The sequence below is a fragment of the Trachymyrmex cornetzi genome, unplaced genomic scaffold, assembly GCF_001594075.2.
Source record: "Trachymyrmex cornetzi isolate Tcor2-1 unplaced genomic scaffold, Tcor1.1 scaffold475, whole genome shotgun sequence".
Taxonomy (NCBI): Eukaryota; Metazoa; Arthropoda; class Insecta; order Hymenoptera; family Formicidae; genus Trachymyrmex; species Trachymyrmex cornetzi.
This window is the reverse complement of record NW_017299563.1, coordinates 1-22,858: the sequence shown is the minus strand read 5'-3', so window position 1 is coordinate 22,858 and position 22,858 is coordinate 1. Positions and strand designations below refer to the sequence as shown.

The window sequence follows — 22,858 nt, the reverse complement described above, 5'->3', positions numbered from 1 at the left end:
ATATATATATAATATTACGTATTTTGAATATTATTATTTGGTGGATCTTGCGAATAGCGTGGATCATTTAATGGTAAGTTTCATCCTTACTCACTTGACGTTCGCAGGTGCAAGCCGAACTACAAAACTCGTTTCTGAAGAGGATGATCTTCAATATGGGTATGCGAGCAAAAGAGACGGAGGTCAAGAAGAGCATTGTGAGGATGAACAGCGTATGGGACAAGATTGTATTTAAGAAGATCCAGGAGTCGATGGGTGGTAAGCTGAGGCTGATGCTCGTAGGTTCGGCGCCGCTGGCGGGAAACGTCCTCACGTTCACCAGGTGCGCCCTTGGCTGCGTCGTGGTCGAAGGCTACGGTCAGACAGAATGCACCGCGCCGATAACGCTCACCATCCAGGTTTGTATATTAGTAATTAATTCTTGGAACTGTGCTCGCGATTTTACGGTCACAAATATTAATTTCCACGTATCAGCGCTTACGAAACTCTCAGAAAGCGATTGTCACTTAATGCGAAAGCAATTTCTTAGTGCTTGACAGGCGCTATGTTGTGAGATTTATAGAATGAAATATGCTAAAACGAAGAGAGGAGCACGAGAGATACACAGAACATTCATGTAAGACGACAAAGGGCAAAATATATAAAGGTTTAAAATACACAAAGACTGACGTTGCAATACGGAACTTCATACTGTTCAATTAATCGACTGAAAAGCTTCGTGGAATCCAACTTCGTGGAATCCATATAGCTCAGCCTGCAAAGCGCTCAGAAAGCATTTATAGCATAACTTTTCAGGCGCTGCTGTGTTACGTGGATTCCATTGTTCGATTTTACACTTTACAAATTATCGATGTCGATTTAGCACCATGCGATGTCTCATAATTCTCACTGTATTATTGGTGTTAATATTAACCCTTTATTAACGCGTATCAGTGAATAGTCGCCCAAGCCATGCAAAAACCGCTATACGGCTTTGTCCGCAAAGGATTAATACCAACATGATGTGGATTTAACATGATGAATTTTAAATCTATACCATATAATGATGTTGATACTACACATACGCTACCGCTCATTAATTTTAGTACATTCCTAGATTTGTTGAGTTCTCAATAAAGGATGAAAGTGATACATGTGTTTTACACAGAAATGAGTCCACCTATCGTTATAAATACTTTCAGCGCTTGCATGCATTTTATATTTATTTATATAAAAATCCTGGAAAATTCTAGTTTTAAAGAAACAGAACTAACAGCCGGATAACATCTGATTCTTGGAAATAAACAAAATACTCACGCAAGATCACGCTATGAAGGGTGCTTTCCATTTGATGACGCAAGTCGACACAGGTATCGTTCTATCTTTGTCACTCTCTGAATGTCAAGAAGGATAGAACGACGCTTGTGTCGACTTGCGTCATCAAATGAAAAGCACCCCATAATATCAGATACGTGCCCAATACTGTTTTAAAACTGATTTGTCAACACATACACTATATCGCTTATCAATACACTATACAATCGTCGTTTTTGGAAAATAATGAATAAAAGAAACTCGTTTGTGATGAATATGTATTTATAAGCAAATACACACGTTTGTACTCATACACATTATTTATAAATGTGCAAAACATGTACGTATCACGTTCATCCTTTTCAAAAAAAATCAACGATCTAGAGTTGTATTAAAATTAATGAACGGTAGTGTAACTAAGACACTATAATATGAGTATTTGCATCCGCTATTTTTAGTCCTTTTTTTCACTCTCTTGCTCCTTTCCTCAATTCTTTGCTCTCCCTCTACTCCGCCGCTAAACTAAGAAGATTGAAGAGAAAAGAGAAAATGTTGAAGAGAGAACAAAGAGTGGGGGAAGGACTAAAAATGGCGGATGCGAATATCTTACAGTGTGCTAGTGTAACTAGGGGTTATGAATCCACACCATGTTGATTTTAATACATTAACATTAATACGATGAGAATTATTTGTATAAACTGCACTACATGGTGTTAAATCCACACTGATATCAAGTCGATTAATCGGATAGTATGGGGTCTCAAGATCGCAACGCGAGTCTTTGTGTACTTTAGAATACTTTAGTTCTTATATTTTCTACCCTTTCATCTTATATGAGTGTCCTATATTCTTCGCGCCCTTCTCTCCGTTTTACATATATTATGTCCCAGATTTCGCGTGACATCCGTTAACACCAAATTCCTGAAATCGTTTCAAGACGAAAATCCTAATATTAAAATATCGAGGCTCTAATAGTTATATTAAATAAGAAAAATTTTTAATTAGCCAATTGAACCGTCCAGAAATCGCGCGCTCAAACATGACACATTGTACAATAGTGAAGATGTTTTCAAAGATCGATTCCATTTTCTTCTATTCTTCTGAACTTCTTTACTACTGTACATACAATGTGCCATACCTGAGCGTGCAAATTTCGGACAATTTAATTGGCTAATTTTAAAACTTTCTTATTTAAAAATTATCGTAGTCCCGACTTTTGAATATTAGGATTTTCGTCTTGAAATGATTTCAGCTATTAATCTGCTATTAATAGGTGTCAAACAAGATCTGGAATACCCTGTGTATATATTTTATTTTATAAATCTGTTTAATAATTATTACGTCATCTCAGATGAGCTATTCTAATTTATCGCATTTTCTAATTTATTTTATTTATTCTATTTTGTTTCTTTCTGAATCTGAAATAAACCTTCTCAACTGAGATGCAATTGTAAGTTTTCTTTGTATGCTCGGAGAAAAAGTGGAACAAGGGACGTTTGGTGATTGATATACGTCTATAAGACTGTTAACGTCCTACGTGGCAATGTTTAAAGATGATACGTAAACGAAGATACGTGTGCACGTTGTAAAGACCTTTCGATCGCGTATAAAAGACACCAGAGCGATGGTTATACAAATGACGGTCAGTAGATATTGCGAATACATTTTTTATGAAACCGTCAAGCTCGAGCAAGCTTTAAGTTCTACGTTCTTAAAACTTTTATACAAATGTTTGCATGCCGTATTTAACTTTACTAGATTTCTGACTTTAAAACGTATTTAAAATGGATTTTGTCATATGATTTTACCGCAGCTATCGTAGTACTTGATTAACACTAAAATACAAGAATCGCAATTTTAATCCCTATACCGGAAAAAATCACGTCACAAAATTACATAACGAAATCATGTAATTAAGACAGGTAAATCTCGTAACGGATTGTTTCAAATCGGTACATGATTTTTTTTAATTACATAATTTGAAAAATTACACGATAATGTTTTTTTCTTTTATTTCTATCATTTAATCCTTCAAAGTTCGATAACTATAAAATCACATGATGGATGAAATTATTTCTAATATATGATTTTTCAAATTACGTGATTTTAAAAAATCACATACTGATTTGAAACAATCCGTTAGCTGATTTACTTGTCTTAATTACATGATTTCGTCATGTAACTTTATAACATTTTTTTTCAGTAGGGATATGTATTCAATGAGGTGGTCTTTTATTGCTACATGTCATGACATATCGATTGTCCTTGACAGAAATATTTACGTGTTTGATACCATTGATTATAGTCACAACTATAAAATAATTTATTCAACTATATATATATATACATATGTACATTAATTTTACATATAAAACTTGTAAAATTGTTACCTATAGTTGGCATTACCATGTCTTTCTCTGAGTATATGTTAAATTGCAAGATTTATGTTTTTAATAAATATCTGATGGAGTGTGTGTGTGATCTCACCATGAAATACATTACAGCATTCACGGCATATCGATTATCCTTGACAAACATATATGTATTTGATTTACGTGAAATCGCAAAAATCGTAATTGTCTTAAAGTGAACTTTGTCATTCTGTAGCCTCTATTATCAATGCTTGACCTTTACGATCGTAAAATTTACGTTTTTAATAAAGGTCCAAGGTGAGTTTTGTAAGATCTCGTCGCAGAAATATATTTTATGAGTATTACATGGAGTACTTCACGCATACCTATAATTACTGTCAAAAGTTGGATGTAACGCATTCTAATATATATATTGTATTTGTGAAAAAATATTTGTCAAAGAACTTTGAAGAAAGGAATAGATAGACGCTATTGTTCATCAATTATGCATTACCTTCGTGACAGAGAACTGGGATTTTAAAACATGCTTACTCGCAATGTGATATGGTATCACAGATATTCTATAGCCATAATCGCTTTTTTAATATTTTATATACAGAACGTCCCAAAATTCGCAACTCAAAATACTATAATAATGCTACATTCAAACATAGTCTATAACTGACCATGTTTAAACTCTTATTATCTCAAAAATTACTGCTTAAAATAAAAATTTACGAAAATTTTATTATTTAATTTTTCAAGAACTATCTTGCTATAGTATTTTGAATCGCAAATTTTGGGACATCCGGTATAATTACATTGAAAATAAATGTTTGGTAATAATAATCAATCTCAGATGATAGTTACTAAACGCTTTGATGAAATAATTTGAATCAAACGTTCAATTTTAAAACCCAAAATTAATTGAATCAATTAAACGTTAATTTTACTTTCAAGTTACTATTATTATGTTTGCTAATAGTTATTTAGCTAAACCAACTAAACGCTTTTACTTTTTTATACTTTATTATAATTACTAAACGATTGATTACTATTATTAATTAGGTTTGATAGTACTTACTAAATATTGCACTAATACGCTAAACAAAATACATTCGATAACTATATTACTAGACTTTTTTCTCAAAGTTCTTAACAACCTATAAGAAATTACACAATAAAACATTTGCACCTCCTATAGATCGTACAAACTCTGTCTAAACTTCGAAATTATTTCTTCTTTATATAATGCAGCAGCTGCTATAGAAAAGACACTATTTGCTTTTCTTATTTGCATACCGCAAAGTACTGCTATCGCCGATAAATAACGCACAAGTCGGATGATATGACATAGAGAGAGAAAGAGAGAGAGAGAATTAAGAGTTCATCATTTTAGAGTATGAAGAATTCTTATTAATTCTACTAAAGTCACAAACGAGAAACGTATCGAATATCGCAAGAAGCATAGGAGCCGCATTTTATCGAACGCCGTTTGGCACTGCGACAAAATCAGCACTATGCAGAAACAAACATAATGTGCATAAATCTCCGTTAAAATTCCACAAATTCCTCACGCGTAATGTACGCGCTCCTCCCCCGAATATTTATCCTGCATTACGCCAATTTACACTGTCATTGGATTCGTCAATAAACAATTCATAATTTTTGAGAATACAGTCTCAGCTGTTATGTTGAATGTATATAATTCAATTGCGGTAGTTTGAAGTTAGATAATTTCGACGATGTCTGAATGCTTTGATTTCAAAACGTATATCTCGTAGAATCTTCTTCTACAAAAATCCAATTTAATACTGGCTAGTTTAATGCTGAAAGATAATAAATTACTTATTTTGAGTATTGACTATAAGAATGTTTTTAATAAACAATAAAGAAAAAGGGCTACGAGCCAAAAATTATTTTATAAAATTAAACATCGTTAATGTACAAGTTTGAACATAAGTAAAAGAAACAATCCTTTAGTTGATTTAATACAATGTGCTAGCAATAAACAAACAGACGTTTCGATCGCGATCAGATCATTATCAATGTTAAAAACATAATATTACAAATGGTAAAAACAAAACATTATATAAATTTATACTTCGCCCTCTCTAACAAACGCTGATAACATAAAAACGATTATCATCCTATTCACAGTTATAATAGCTTGGAAAAAATCATCGTATGACAATAGGTAATTGCAGTCAATCGTTGAATTGCTTGAATAATGTCAGATAATTGTAGTCAAACATTGATTAGCTTGAATAATGTCCTTAGATATAATGTAAATCAGGGAATATAACGCAAGAAAATGAATTTAGTCCTGTAGGTAGAATATAATATACAAGAATTATGTCAGCGCAAGATTATTGTTACAGTAATGTTTTTAATATTCAAAATAAACAGTTAATCACTACCTTGCAATATTAAATTTCTATAAGAGTTGTCATTTGTACGTCATGTCACCAATCGACATTATAGCCACGTGAAAAAATTGTGTTCGCCCAACAGATATATATATATATATGAGACATGATTTTTGTTTTTATTACAAACCCATGGAAACTTGCGAAGCATATCGCGCAGTTTGAGAAACGCTGCTCCATAACCACCCTAATCACCCAAGCGTAAGTCTCCAGTGATTATAATAATACCGCTTTGCTCTTTATTATGCTTCTGAGAACATGAAAATGCGCAGGTTCTTAATCTGCAATAAATTACACAACAAAGTTATTCGCATCTCTTACGCAACATAATTTTCGATATGTTCCGCAAATCAATGTTCTTTCTAAAATTAAACGATTTATTTCGCCTCGATTTACCTCTTTGTTAATTAAAGCTAATGGAATCATTCTTGGCTCATCGATAGTTGAAATTTAAAAAAGTACTCGTCTCACACACACACACACACACACGAGACGGAGGTGTTTACCGCTGACAGGCTGGCGGAATTAAAATGATGTTTTTATTGAATGCTGACTAATAATCAAGTGATGCGCGTGCTCTCTCTATTCTTGGCGCAGGTATCGACATAAATATATAGATGGTAAAAGCCGTCGCAGTGTAGATATTTCTGTTAGCTCATCGAATCAAAGCTTTGGAGCCATGTGCCAGGGGCACGTGGTGTGCCATCGCCATCACAAGAGCATTAGCTATATTAAATTATTGTATTCAGAACATCCATCGATCCATCATAATTATATCTGAATATGTTATACATGTATTATACTCAGCAGACACTAAATAGACAGTAACATAACAGTTAGTTATAATTTTCCTTAATAATATGACTCAATAATATTACATATACGTGTTATATTACAGTTATATTATTGAGTGGGAAATTATATCTTATAACAATTATATATTAAAATAATTATTGTTAGTTATTATTAGATAAGAGCTCTTAGGGGAAAGAAAGCGATTATAGAATAAGTGCAGGTTGTAGAATATCACGATATCATAATATAGTTGAAGCAATCAAAAAAATTACTCTTTGAGTCTACTTATAACGTGGTTATAATGATGATCATTAGTATTTATTGCATTGTTGTAAAAACTGCATTCTAATTTTGCAAGTAGCAGAATTTTACAAGTGTGTATTTTTTACACAATTTCAAAAAATATATATTAATATTGATTTTGTAACTTCAGTCTAGCTTGGAGGTCTTAAAATATGCATATTAATGAATTTGATTTTCAAATGATATAATTGAACTAAATTTTATAATAAAATATGTACATATATATATATATACTTATATGACGTGTAAAGTTATACTATATGTATATACTAGTAGTAATTTTTTTATCTTTTTAATTTCTTGTAAATTACATTCATTATATCCGAAGAACTTTTATCTAATTATAAGCATAATTGGTATCACTCTTTGACTAACAAACTTAGTACCAAAAATAGTTGTCACATGAATATTTATCGAATTATTTCAATAAAATAAAAGTGATATTCCATAATTCCCTCCCTTTTTCTGCAAAAATTTAATATTTAATATTGGTCAATTTTATACTGAGAGATAGTAATGAATTACTTACTTTCAATATTGAAAGTACTGAATAACAAAAACACTTAAAGTAAAATATTTTAAATAAATATGTTAAACACTACCTTCCAGTATTATAAATTTCCATAGTAAGGAATGATAATATCACAGAGTAATTAAAGATATTCGCGTTTAGCAGAAATATTCTCTGTTGAAAATAGGAATAATCTCTTTTTTGTTAATTTGTCCTTCGGATTTCTAATTTCTGGTTTGCATCTGAATGCAGGGCGATCACGTACCGGAACACGTGGGACCACCAGTGGCTTGCTGTTGCGTCAAGCTCGTGGATGTTCCGGAGATGGAGTACTTCGCGACGAACAACCAGGGTGAGGTGTGCGTCAAGGGTACTAACGTCTTCATGGGTTATTACAAGGATCCAGAAAAAACTGCCGAGGTTATCGATGAACAGGGATGGCATCACACAGGAGACATCGGCATGTGGCAGCCTGTAATTACATTTATTCCATTCCATAGCGATCATTATCAGTATATCTTTAAATCTTTATAAATAATATACAAGATCTTCTACCATTTTACATAATCAACGAGATATTAATTTCTAAAGATTGCTGAATAAACGGATAATATCGATGTATAAGACAATTTTAAGATATCTTTCAGTATTCTTTGTGAAATATTTTGAAGATGTTGCTTGAAGAACTCTTAAAGATATTCTAAAGTTGTCTTATACGTCGATTTTAGACATTTTCCTCATTGGGTAATTAAAAAAAATATTGCGAAAATTGCAAAATGATAGAGAACTTTTCGATTGTTTTTTTATTAGGAACAGCATTATATGATGACAGTGGGCGTTATTTCAGATACATCTTGTATATTTTAGAAACGAAATCAGAGATAGCTGAAATTGTTTTTTTTTTTTTAAATAATAATTAAAATATAAAGATTATGCGTTTCGCGGGTTTTCTCTGTGTCCAGATCCATTCTTGGAATGCCAACGTTTCGTGAACCTTACTCAGTATCAAGCTGTTCCTCGCCCTAACAAAGTGAACTGTAAGGTTCACGAAACGTTGACATTCCAAGAATGGATCTAAACACGGAGAAAACCCGCGGAACGCATAATCTTTATATAGAAAGAACCTGTGGAAGCCTGAAGAATATTAATAATTAAGATAATTAAGATAATTAAGATAGTGAAAAAATAAATAAATGAATAATAGATAAATTATAAAAGATAATTATTAAGCTTATAAGTTAAAGTATAAGTTAAAATAAATAATATTTTTTATATTTATTGAATTGCTTTCAGAATGGAACGTTAAAGATAATCGACCGAAAGAAGCACATCTTCAAGCTATCGCAAGGGGAATATATCGTGCCGGAAAAGATCGAAAACATTTACATACGCAGCCAATATGTACAACAAGTATTCGTCCACGGAGAATCATTGAAATCTTGTATCATAGCAATAGTAGTACCAGACGTAGATGTAATTAAGTGTTGGGCGGTGGAGAATGGCATACCTGGTACACTGAGCGTTCTGTGCGTCAATCCAGAAGTAAAAAAACTAATCCTCGATGACATGTTAGCGTGGGGAAAAGAAGCTGGTCTGAAATCCTTTGAACAAGTATATTATTGTTCCTTATTTCTTTTTCTATCTTTTTTTCTTTTATTCAAAAAATTCAGATGTCAAATTCCGTTTGATCCCATCTATCTCCTTGGCTATAAATATAAAGCACTTCCACAAATTGACATAAATGTCTTACATCTAACAAAAAATAAACTTAAAAACTGTTAATATCGAAAAGTAATATTTATTTTTATAACAATTTTAATATTTTATTAATTTTCTTTTGATTTTTATTATTGCCTTTTCCAAAACCATGCAAGAAATTGAGAATATTTTATACTTATGGCCAAGATTGATTGTAGTCGAGTTTTGTGGTAGATAAAAATGCATAAAAATCTTAAGTGTGAAACCTGAAAGAGTCTGATAATTTGAAAATCCCTATTATTTGCTTCGCAGGTAAAGGATATTTATCTCCATCCAGATCCGTTCTCGGTACAAAATGGGCTTTTAACACCAACGTTGAAATCGAAACGGCCTCAACTGAAAGCGTACTTTAAACCACAGATAGAGGATCTCTATCAACAATTGGACTGACCAGACTGAGCGATTGTGCTATCGCTTGTCTGCACCAGCACTGAACGCAAAAGAAAGACGTTCGATGGTAGAAATGGAAGCAAAGCGCCTTTCCTCGCCGCTGTTCTCTCACCGAAGTCACTATTGTCATCGAATATTCGCGCGTTAATCCTCGAGATACTTTTATTATATTATCATTTTCACGGGTACATTAGGGACGCAGATGAAAAAAAAAGCACCATTTAAGCTAATTAAGGTAAATGATAACATAACAAGTAATAAAAGGAGTTATTATTAGGCGCGTTTAGTTTCTCTTTCTCTCAATTACAAGCGTCCTTGGATATTTTCGATAATGGATGTATTTACAATTCAATCCTTACCCACGCATACTTCAATAATGTACACAGTGACTGTTATTTTCATGTAAGAGGCGAATTATAGAATGCATTTTTAACTGGTAGAGTCGCAGTGAACTCACCCGATTACGGCTCAGGTCAAAATTACAACAATTAGTACGTAGTTGTTAACTTGAACAGATAATATTTCCTCAAATATTATCCTGAAGAGGTAATATTTCGATGCGTGTGCCCGATAATCGGCGCACGCAACGTCGAAAACTTTGAATATTACTTAATAAATACATTTCTTGTTGAATATATTTTGTGGTTCGGAATATCTTTAGAAACTTGAACGCTGTTAACCGCTGATCAAGATTCTCGGATAACAAATTCAAACGGTTTTACGATCCTTTCCAAAGTACTTGAAGATAATGCATTTGTGATAATCATTCACTGCTTCAATATGATTTTAGTTAATTAACTTTGACGCGCAAAGTTAGCTTGGAGGAGAATCGTAAAATCGTTTTATAATTTACCTTACGGGGATGGGTCAATATTTTTTTATACAAGACTTTATATAACAATTAAACGGGGTCTTTTGTTCTTGTTTGATGACATTTTGCTAGTTTTGCTCGAGGTACTGACTTTGTATAAGAGATCATGATTCAGTCGTCTGATGTTTGTCAGATTAATAAAAGAATAAACGTGTAGCAAAGACTGATGTCCTAAGGCAAAATGTGACAAACAAGTACAAGAAAGTTGGATAGACGATATAATACAGGATTACCTCGCAATTTGATAGAAATAACATTTTGAAGTCTCTGATAATAAATACAACTTCCAAACCACATCTGGTGGATCTGGCCGAAGAAAAAAATGTCTGTTCTCTTTAACTCTTAAAACTATAGTATATCACAATGCACGCAACGATTATAAGCACTAACGCTACTCCTGCCAAAATAATTCTCTGTTGAAGGCTCCGAAAGATCATTCCTGATAATAACCGAGACCCTCGCCCCAACTCTGCATCTGTTTCGCGTAACTGAAACAATAAACATTGTGATTTTGTGTTTTTTTCTTTTTAAATATAATTCACGTAAAAGCTACGAGTTATAGCATACAAAAAAACTTAAACAATAAGAGCAGTAAAGTCAATGCCACACAAAAAAGCATAAAGTATTAAGACATAAGCAGTAAGCAAATTGGCTAATCACAATAGAGAACGTAAAGAATTGATCAATCAGTCAAATATTCTCCTCATTCGTCTGTGATTGGTCAATTCTTACAATTAAAACCACTTACAACTATGAGCTTAAGACAATAACCTTACGTTCTCTATTGTGATTGGCTGATTTATTGCTTACGTTTTAAGCTCATTCTACAATTACGTAAACATAGTTATAAAGCCTATTCTACAATTGCGTAAGCGTAGTTGTAAATGATTGTAGTTGTAAGAATTGACCAATCACAGTTGAATATTCTTCTTGTATTCGACAGTGATTGATCAATTCTTACAACTATAACTATTTACAACTACACTTACGCAATTGTAGAATGGGCTTAAGTGAAACTAAAGGCGCGTCTCCAATAAAGATCCGTAAGTTTAGACGTAAATGCTGGTTTATTTGAACTTTTACTTTTACTATAAAGTAACATAATCGATGTGCTGGCAAGAGAGGTTCACGAAAACTTTTTTTGTCAGAGGCTCTTGTACTAATTCAAGTAGTCTTTCAAATTGCGAAATAGTCATTCAGGTAAATTTTAGAAATTGCTCATCGTCATGATTTTTAATAAATTTAAAAAGAGTATGAAAGTGACCTTTATGTTTCCGCTGCAATAATAGTGGTCGAACCTAATATTTTCGTTTAGCAATCTTTTTCTTTTTTTTTCGCAATAACTGCATAACAATTGTACCTAGTTGAATAGTCACAAGGCTAATTTTTTTAACTCGATAAATATCCATTATTAATTCTGAAATTCCTACACACTTTATAAAAACTTATATAGTACAGAGGTTAGAATACTCAAATACGAGTTTACGATTTGTTACGTTACGTTACATTTATGGGCTGCTATTGTAGACAATACAGAGTCATTATGTTTATGCTTATGGTTAAGCTTACGAGCCTCTATTGGAGCCGCGTCTTAAGTCTACAACGTTGCTTTAAGAGGCTGTAAGCTATAAGTGACGATATATCGGTCACAAAACTTTTAGATAAAAATTGGGTTTAGCTCAATCCGCTTAAGTCTAACGGTTAAAGCTTAAAGAATTTAACTGCGCAGCCTAACTGCACAAAAACAGTTTGAAGACAAAAATTATTATCATTTAATCTCTTTCGACTTATGACTTAAGGCCTCTTGTGGAAATGTCCACTGACTCGAAGCTTTGTGGTCGGCTGCAGCATTTCGTCCTGACTCTACACTACTAGACTCATCAGTAAAGCGATGTAGTGTGGGACTTGCCTTAGACGCCTGGAACGAGTCCAGAATATTCTATTTAAAGGGAATTCGCGCGGCGCGGTGCTTATGCGAACCGAGTGAGTCCCGTGGACCTCTAGTGGCGAGTCGCCACATTCTTAAAACAAGGTTGTAATTGATTATAATTGAATATTCTCATATTCAACTATGATTAGTCAATTCTTACAACTATGTTTACGCAATTGTAGAAAAGGCTTTATTGCCTTGTGTTTTTGCATGTGTCACAGGCTTTATTGCTTATGTTATTGCCTTATACTCTCTATTGTGATTGGCAAATTCACTCTCAAATTCACTGCTTACGTTTTACCGCCTTACGTTTTTTTTTTGTGCCCCATGGGTTTTTATCTCTCACGACCATATAAAGAACTTACTCTTCCTCTGCTCCGTTGTATTGTCTCTCGCTGTTCGTGAAGCTCCTTCAGCACATGAGAACCAATCTCCTCAGTCTCCAATGCCATACGATAACCATTCTGTAACGTCCGTCCTGAACGTTCTATTCTTTCAGAAGCATCCAATAGTCTTTTCCTCTGGTCTTCTGTTACGTTATTGTCCCAAGATTCCTCTACTGTGATTTCTGTAACATCCTCCTTTGGTTTCTTTGCAATTTGAAATTCTTGCGTTAAGCGTTTCAGTTCCGCTCTGTGACTCTCTACGCGACCACGTAGACGGTCGCGTGCTGTTCCGTTCATCCCACGAACCTCCAACTCCATTTGCTCCAGCTGCAAATTTTAGATAATTTTTTTATTTGAGACAAATATTTTATAATGGAGCATCCCAAATAAAGGCAAACGGAATAAAACATATCTCATAGGCATAATTGTTCCTAATTCTGTCAATCTTTTATTATTTAGAATGTATAAATTCTAAATGTTATCTTAAACTGGTTGCTTCAATTAAAATCAAATACTTAATAAATTTATTTTTATAATATTTTTATAATATTTTTTAAATATTTACTTTGATTATTTTTATAAACAGATATAAATCAATTTGATCTTGTAAAAATCCATTTAAAATTAAACAAAAAGTGAACTTTTGTCTATCTCTGAAACTAAAAAACTAGAGATTTTAAAATGTTTAGTGGATCGATTAAAAAACAATTGCCTTATTTTAAGAAAAAATGGATTATAAATCGAAATTCATATATAAAAATAAATAATAAATACAAAATATCCAAAATAATAAGATTTTTACAGACTGCTAAAAAATCTTTTTAAATGATTTGTGATCTAAAATTTAATTTTATTCATACTAATGTCATTTCTACCAATGTAAAATTTTAATTTTGGTTTTACTTATTTTTTATCTTCTTCTAAGAATTAAAAAAAAATGTAGAGTAAATTAAACCAAGATTAAAGTTAATCTAACATTCATAGAAATTGGACTTAAATGTATTACCCTATATTAAGCAAACTGACCCATTAAACTTCTGAAGCTGATGTCAAAATTTTTAACACAGTTACTGACATTGAGTCTGTAAAACTCATTTAATTTATTTTAATTAAAAGGTACTAATTAATTTCAAGAAACCAAAATGACTCATAAAAAAAGAATGGACAGCAAGTATATTTTAATAAGTATACTAAGTATGTATTTCAGTAAATATAATTTAAATTTAATATAACATAAAGAAAATTGACTGTTTTCAACAAAGAAGTATTGATTAGGTCCAATCAGTCCAATAGATTATAGTTAGCTCCAGGGAATTAATAATCAACATTCAATTAGATCTAATATTGAGCTGTTTATATACATTATCTCTTTGGATTTAAAGGACAAGCTACAGGAGCATATTCTACAAGTGTACAAATAAGACATTGTTTGAAGTTTGGCTAGAAATGCTTTATTACAAAGTTATAAATAAATATCAAATCAACATGAAATAAAAAATAATGGATTTTTTATTGTGTAGGATACGAAAATGTATATTTCATGTTGGAAAGATCAAACGTGTTTATCTCGTGTATATTCATATCATATTTAATATCTGTAAATAATTCAGTATCATTTTGACCTGTGCATGAATCAAGACATGAATATGATATTCAACATAACGGTTTCACTGGTGTCGTAAAATAGTAACAGCAACCAAAATGCCACCAAAATGTTCCCATATTTGTTTACAACTTTACAATAAAGCATAGCCAAACTTTAAAGACCATTTTTTTCTTGTTTCCACTTATAGAATATATTCCTGCAGTTTATCCATTAAACTCTGAAACAGCTTATATATTCCGTAAAGTATCTCGATCTTTAGGTCTGTTTTCTGTGGCTGAACCAGTGTACACTCTTGGAACTTAAAGTGAAATAGGTATATGTTTGATATTTGTCGAAAGCAAGAAAGAGACTTCTAGTGCAGTCTAGTGCAGGAACAGAAAACAGACCATTTTTTTCACAAGAACTGTGAACTGCGCGCAATACAAAACGCAGAATGATTTTTCTAACCCTACGTTACACCAACCAATAGACAGTTGGTGAATCGAGATCTAGCATCACACACAATCAGTCCATCACTTTAATTAAAAGAAAGGAGAGGAAATGCAAATTAAATTACCAGCTCCTGTGCCTCCTCGATTTGCCGGTCCACATCCTGGACGAAGGCTCTTTTCTCACCTACAAATTACGTCACACATATCGATTATTGCCCTTTAACATTGACTTTGAGCGGCGGTTACGTGTCAGTTGGATTATCGTGCGAGACACGCGACGTCTCTTTGATCGCCGTCTCAACGACGTTTCTTACCTCCACTCTGGACCCTAATCCGGCCAATCTTCGCAGTGATGTCAGCTGTCAGAACGGCGTACTGCTGCTCGTAGTTGTCAACGAGCGACGCCATCTTGGACACATGGATATGCCATCGACCACTGACTCAAGCTAGATGGCAATTCCGACCACGGTTCCAACTGATGTGAACAGGCACAGGGTGCTTTCCAATTATTAAGCAATATCCCTAGACACTTTCGTGCACATGGCGACACAAGTTGCGTTCCAATTGTCCGTTAAGCTGGAAACACAATAGACATAGGCAACAGGGAATAACGAGCCGTCCAATCAGAGCTTTGGGGTATAAGTTCGATATTATATCCCAGAGCTCTGATTGGACGGCTCGTTATTCCCTGTTGCCTGTGCCTATTGCCTGTGTTTATTGTGTTTCCAGCTTTATCGTCGACACAACACTACACATCCGTACTCAGTCGAGGGCTCTGTGTAAGCTTGTATCTTGGGTGGCACCCAGTTGGACACGAGCCACTCACAGCGCTTGAGACTACAAAGCTCCTAAGCACCGGTCGCTGTGATTGGTGGTGTCCAATCGAGCCATGGTCAATCGGGATCACCCGATTTATCAGAGAGGCGCAATCGGTGTTATGCATTCTGATTCGCTGTTGCAATCTGACCAATTGCGTGACTTGGCAGCCATTTATAGTACTAGTGACATATTTCTATTTCATTTTATCCTCTACATTCTATCTCACATTATCCTACACGTCTTATCTTGGCCGCGGTCCGATACACGCTCACAACGCTTAAAAATCATTTCATCCTTGTTGTTTGTCAAATGTTAAACGAAGACAAACAATGCTCATGAGCGTTGTCAGCATGATTCGGACCACGGCCCTTGTTTGACATAGTTTAAAGGCAGTTTCATAGCAAAGTCGGCCATGTTTAGTACACTCCTTAGCACCTTTGTCATACTGACTTAGGGCCTGCGCACACTAGAGGAACAAGAATTAGATATTAAGATTTCAACCTATCAGAAATCGTGTATTCCGATGTAATCAGTTTCTGATAGGTTGAAATCTTAATATCTAATTCCTGTTCCTCTATTGTGCGCAGGCCCTTAAGCCGGTTGCGCCTCTCTGATAAATCTAGGACTCTACTTGCATCGTGATATACATACATTCATACGACATACATACGGTGCGCGTCGCGAGCAACTTCATGGCGTGCCACCGACCGGCCGTCGCCACGATCGTCACTCATTAACAGTCGAAATGAAGATGGCCGCCGAGGTGAGGTGGCTTTTCGTTTTCCTCGTGTCCTGCGGTGTGTCGTTGTGCCGCGGCGAGGCACCGCATCGGAAATTCGAGTACAAATACTCCTTCAAACCACCGTATCTCGCGCAGAAGGACGGCAGCGTACCATTCTGGGAATACGGCGGAAGTAAGTACTCCCACACCGCGTTGAAGGGTTGTATAACCTAAACCGACACCTGTCGCGCCGACACGTCGCGCTCCGACCGCAACCTTCCGTATGTTACTCCGGCGGCGCCGATCTGGACGGTGCAGCGGGATGACCCGCGGGTTTTTCGCGTCCTCGAGCGACCGCCGTCTCACTCTCGATCCCGCTGACGCACTTGCATAATTTCCCGCCGCACTGGCTATCTTGAAAGCGATCAAAACACTGATGACGTTGACGTATATGTGCACACGCTTCTCGCTCGCACATGCTATTGAAATAAAGTAATGAATGACTGTTTATAAGGCACGGAATTGCGATAATCCTGCAGTCAATACACCTAGAAACTTCCGAGAATGGCTAACGTTCGATGATTATTTCTTTTCTATTAATATAGTTCAGTTGGATGCGAGAATGAAGATTGAAGAGAAAGATAAAATTATATTTAATGAATGATAAAAAAGTATTATTGAAAAATATGAGGAAAAATTCTTCTCTTGTGTAAAGAAGTATCTGGGAATATTATTCTAAGGAAATATTTAATAGTAATGCTAAACATTGCTATATTATGTTGATTTTAATTAAACATATGTTTACTTATCCCTTATGAAGGTGTCAATCTTAATATTATTTTCTATCTGGTCTCAAATACAATATGTCTAAAGAAATATTTACTAGTAATGTTAAATATTACTGTATTATATTGATTTTAATTTAACATATGTTTTACTTGTCTCTTACAAAGATATAATAGCAATCTTAATAAAGTATTTTCTATTTGGTTTCAAATGTATCTAATATAAATAATACAACACATATAACAAATGTAATATACTTAATCATTTCCTTCTAAAAACACATTTATGTTTTAAATATTTAATGAAAAAATAGTATTAAACTCAGTTACTGTACAGGGATATGGCATATCCAGAATGTTTGAAAATTATGCAGCATTTATAGAAATCGGAGAAATGAGGTACTGGATGTAGAAAAAAAAGTTAAGTCAAAATATTCTTTTCCTTATCTAGGGTTGTCAGTTTGTGTGAAAAGGTGGTAGCAATAATTTTTCTATAAAAAATCATGCAATTTTACTTATCAAATATACTTACATAGGAATATTTTTTTTTAACACATGTTTTTAATTAAAATATGCACCTTTAACAGCTTATTCCTTTAGTTTTTTTTATTTTTATCTCTATATTAAGTATAATTAATAATTTTTTTTGAAAAAGTATTTTTCGTGATTTTCGTAATAGTTTAAAAAATTGACTCTTGTTCATTATTAAATATTTTTTGTAATTTACAATTTTCGGCGATTCTACTACTATATATTATAAGGCTCTTCTTTAAATCTTCCAAAATGAAGATTTTATACACATTTATTACTAGTAATCAGTACATTGTCGAAAATTAGAGTTACTTTAACATTAACGGGATATGCTATACTGTGCGGTAATGATAAAAGTAAAAGTACGTACAATAACTGAGGATTAAAGTACAGAAGATTCCTTTGTATAAAGAAATATCTGATAATAATGTTTTAAAGAAGTATTTAATAGTAATGCTAAAAAAAAACATTGCTGTATTATGTTGATTTTAATTGGACACATGTTTCACTTATTCCTTATAAAGATAACAATCTTAATATTATTTTTTATCTGATTTGACATAATATATCTAATATAAATATTACACGTATAATATAAATGTAATATATTCGTTTTCTTTCAAAAATACTTTTACATTTTAAATTGCAGATGCCATTGCTAGTGCAGAAAATGTCAGAGTAGCACCGTCGCTCAGAAGCCAAAAAGGTTTGTGTGCAAATCTCATATAAACATGCCAATACTTAAAGCTTTTTAAGGAATAAATTATTAAAAGTAATATTTATAAGATTTATGTGTTCAGAACATTAAAAATATTGATTTTTCAAGTACATTATAAAATGGACGATTTGCGACAATTTTGCAAGAGATTTATGAAATATATTGTTTAGGTGCAATATGGGTAAAACAACCCACAATTTTTGACTGGTGGGAGGTAGAATTAGTATTCCGAATAAGCGGACGTGGAAGGATAGGAGCGGATGGTTTGGCATTCTGGTACACAAGTGATAAGGGATTCTACAATGGCTCCGTTTTCGGCAGCTCAGATCTTTGGACGGGTTTGGGAATTTTTTTTGACTCGTTCGATAATGACAATAAGCATAATAATCCATACATCATGGCGATAGTCAATGACGGCACAAAGGCCTTCGATCACATAAAGTAAATTACGTTCTTAACAACTTACTTATGACTCGCATGTTCGAACTAGTTTTATATAATTTGTGTTTCATTCCATTCTTAAATAGTGACGGCTCTACGCAACAATTATCAGGCTGTTTGCGAGATTTCCGCAATAAACCATTTGCCACACGAGCGCGGATAGAGTATTATATGAATTCGTTAACTGTGAGTATACTAGACATTTTTCTAGCTATTTTTATCTTGACATTTCTCATTTGACTGGTCTCTTTTCTGTTCAAGCTGTTATTCCATAATGGTATGACGAATAATGATCAAGATTATGATATATGTTTCCGAGCTGACAACGTTATGTTACCGAAAAATGGATATTTTGGAATTTCTGCCGCTACTGGTATGCATATAAAAAGTATTAATATGGTATACCGATGTAATTGCATATCTCATGTTTTTATTCATTTTCGAATATCTAGGTGGCCTGGCTGATGACCACGACATCTTATATTTTCTTACTACCTCTCTGCATCCTCCCGGACAGCTTCCAGTGGACGGGAATAAAGTTTCTATAGAAGAACAAGCCAAACTCCAACAGGAATACTTAGACTACCAAAAAAAATTAGATGAACAAAAAGAGGAATACCAGAAGTAAGAAAATGCAATGCCATGATGTTTTTACAATACTAAGTCTCAATATTGATATGTCATTCTAACAGGGAACATCCAGAAAGTCAAAAGATGGAATTTGATGAGTACTTTGAAACGGAGAATCAAAGAGAATTACGACAGATATTTCATGGACAAAGTCAGATGTTTGAAGTTTTACGCGATCTTCATAGAAAATTAGATGAGATTGTTGGAAGACAAGAGAGAGTTTTGGGTTTAGTATCTCAAATTGGACAAGGAGGTAAATTACAAATTACAATTGATTAAATCTGAGAACACAAGTATCATATAAATTATTAAAAAAATTTTTTTGTAAAAGCTTTATTGTTCTAAACTTTTACATTATTATTTTATATTATTTTTTTATGTATGAATTTGTAGTTATTTTTTCTCAAAAGAACAATTGCTTCTTCATTCATCCATTCCTGCAATCTTTAGTTTTCCAATTAAAAAAAAATATATATAGACAAAATTTCACCTTTCTTTAACTCTGTCTTTGGATTTTACATGAATTTTTAAAAGATTTAAATATATTTAATTTGTTTACAAAAATATTTAGGTTAAATAAAAAAGTTATAAAAATAAATTTATTAAGGAGAAATTGATATTAATTAAAGCAATAAAATTAAGATAACATTTAGAATTTGTAACTTCTAAATAACAAAAGATTCTAATTTATATCAAGGCAATATCATATATCGTTTAATTTGATCTAAATGCATAATTAGGTGTGCAAGTTCAGGGCCAACCAGGACAGCAACCTGTGCTGATTGACACCATACGTCGACAGGAAGTCGAGGCTGTGCTAAATAATCAAAATATCATATTGAATACAGCTAGGGAAATTAAATCTTTTATGGGAGAAGTTCATTCTAAGACTGAATCTATTCTTAATAATCAAGCACATGCTCCGACAGCGCAGGTCTTTATATTCTTTGTAATATCTAAAAACAATAGTCAAGTTTCACAAAACTTTTCTAACATCAATAAATTCCATAGGTGCAGCCAATGGGATACGATTATCAGTCATTCATGACAGAGATGCGAAACGGGCTTAACACATTAAAAAAGGATGTTAAAACTCCGGGAAACACAGATTGCCCTAATTGTCTAACGACTACCGTGTTCTTACTGTTCATTGGGGTACAGATGATAATATTATTGGTGTACAGTCTTTATCGGTAATTATACACAATTGCAATACCTTAACAATTATTCACATACAAAAAGAAAGAGCTATGTAATATAATTTTTTTTCATTTTTTATAGGGACAATAAGGAAGCACAGATGAAAAAACTCTACTAATGTACACACATTGTCCACATCGACAAATTTAAGATGCATTCTTATTTGCATTATTTTTATTACTCGTTATTCGTATCCGCGAAGTACGCGTGTTTCGACATTTGTAAAATAAATTGCTCATCTGCTAAATTGATGTAAAATTGTACAGCATCCGTCGGATATTGCCTCACGAGGACACAAGGACATCTCGCAATGATGTGACTTGCCGTTTGAAGTATCTCCATTTAAATATCCATAAAAAAAATCAGAAGCCATCTTCATCACAGTGCAATGTGTGTTTAACGCTGTGCAATCTATATTACAGTTGTCATATATTGACAAAATGCATGGGGTTTGGAAGAAATTATTTAAGTTGGAAGTTACTTACGGATGAGTTAACCTGGGAGTTATTAAAGATGTCTCACGATCTTTTTTTTTTTTGTATCGTTATATATAAATATATATAATATATATAGTTTTTTTACTTGTCAGTCGTCGCAAAACATTTATCGTTACGCACACATCGTTTTCGTGGATTCTTCATTTATAATCGCTGTAATATTGAAATCTCGTTGAAATCTCGTTGCAACTTTCTGTATAAATCTTTGTACGATATTTTGTATCACGCATTTAATACACGAATATACGGATTACTCTTTATTCTTAAGAACTGTCACTTCTTCGTCACACTTGAGGTCGTCGGCATTCCACTATGAACTGCGCCATTTGGAACAAGGAGAGATTTATCACATGGCGTAGCTTTCAACACGTTATGTAACAATAACGATTTTGAATGTCGCCGCTCAGCTATTCCATCGGAGATTACTGTTGTGGAAAGAATAAGTTTGTGTGTTCTACAATCTACCCTGTCATGTAAACATGATTGTGTACAGTGAGACTGCGTTTTTGAACGTCACGCGATAAAAGACCTCTGAGTAATGTATGTACGTATGTAAGGTGCATGAGTAGAGTTATAGCGTACGGGAGCGAAATGGAGAGATCTCTAAATTCGTTATTCCCCTGCGTCATTGCATTTGTAAAAGTTTATTGAATATTGTATGTAGTTGTACGAGGGAAATCTGAGATAAAGAATACAAGAAGGAAGAAAGTAAAAAAAAAATGATTTAATTAACGTTAACATATATTACATGGATTTTTATCCCCTTATACACGTTCAATTTAATCCTTTACACTTTAATTTAATCCTCATACACTCGAAGAAAAAGACATAGTGATGATAATTATAAAGTATTTACACACATATATATATATATACAATAATTATGTAAGCACACACATACATATATAGTGTCTGGTAAGTTTTGACAAAGCGCTCGTGTGTAGATAGGACTAAACTGAGTCAAAGAGTCTTCTACCATTTTGCAATTTTCGCAATAGTTAACGAGCTATTAATTACTAAAAATTATCGAATTTTGGTTTTCAATAATTTTTTTCTCAAATACTATCAATTTTACAGAAAAACTAAGTAAGAGACAAAAATTGTTTATTTTCTTTCCGTAGAAATTCTCAGTTCTAGAATTTTTCCAGAATTTTTTATGAACTTTTTATTTATTTTTTATGAACTTATTAGTGCATTTTTTTTATTTTTACCAACATGAAAAAATACGGTATTAAAAAATTTTGAAAAAATTCTCAAAACTTTGAGAAAAAAATAAACAATTTTTGTCGTTTGCTGTTTTTCTGTAAAGTTGATAGTATTTGAGTAAAAAATTATTTAAGACCAAAATTTAGTGATTTTTAGTAATTAGTACCTTGTTAATTATTGCGAAAATTGCAAGATGGTAGAGGACTTTTCGACTCAGTTTAGTCCACTCTATGTACACACGAGCACTTTGTCAAAA

General features: G+C 33.1%; 3 protein-coding genes across 7 annotated transcripts in view; 2 read left to right on the top strand and 1 right to left on the bottom strand.

The window, feature by feature from the left end:
- The window catches only part of LOC108765199 (long-chain-fatty-acid--CoA ligase 1), a 37,697-nt gene extending 27,230 nt beyond the window's left edge, over window positions 1–10,467 (top strand). For 4 of the 5 annotated variants that reach the window (XM_018513792.1, XM_018513789.1, XM_018513790.1 and 1 more), the window contains 4 exons: window positions 108–398; window positions 7,935–8,156; window positions 8,976–9,293; window positions 9,693–9,830. In XM_018513792.1, coding sequence (XP_018369294.1) covers window positions 108–398; window positions 7,935–8,156; window positions 8,976–9,293; window positions 9,693–9,830 — 969 coding nt within the window. Of the gene's footprint in view, window positions 1–107; window positions 399–7,934; window positions 8,157–8,975; window positions 9,294–9,692 lie in introns of all 5 variants that reach the window. The other variant, XM_018513788.1, reaches the window with a different exon arrangement.
- Window positions 10,118–15,503, bottom strand: Vti1a (Vesicle transport through interaction with t-SNAREs 1a). Its single transcript, XM_018513794.1, has 4 exons — window positions 15,369–15,503; window positions 15,180–15,238; window positions 12,997–13,344; window positions 10,118–11,189 (listed from the first exon to the last, which is right to left on the bottom strand). The coding sequence occupies exons 1-4, from the start codon at window positions 15,460–15,462 to the stop codon at window positions 11,037–11,039; spliced, it is 654 nt and encodes a 217-aa protein (XP_018369296.1). The 5' UTR covers window positions 15,463–15,503; the 3' UTR covers window positions 10,118–11,036.
- On the top strand, window positions 15,472–22,096 carry ergic53 (lectin, mannose binding protein ergic53). Its single transcript, XM_018513783.1, has 11 exons — window positions 15,472–15,499; window positions 16,497–16,787; window positions 18,560–18,616; window positions 18,799–19,069; window positions 19,156–19,255; window positions 19,331–19,442; window positions 19,522–19,693; window positions 19,762–19,952; window positions 20,440–20,633; window positions 20,711–20,892; window positions 20,981–22,096. The coding sequence occupies exons 1-11, from the start codon at window positions 15,472–15,474 to the stop codon at window positions 21,015–21,017; spliced, it is 1,635 nt and encodes a 544-aa protein (XP_018369285.1). The 3' UTR covers window positions 21,018–22,096.
- Window positions 22,097–22,858: the final 762 nt, after the last annotated feature.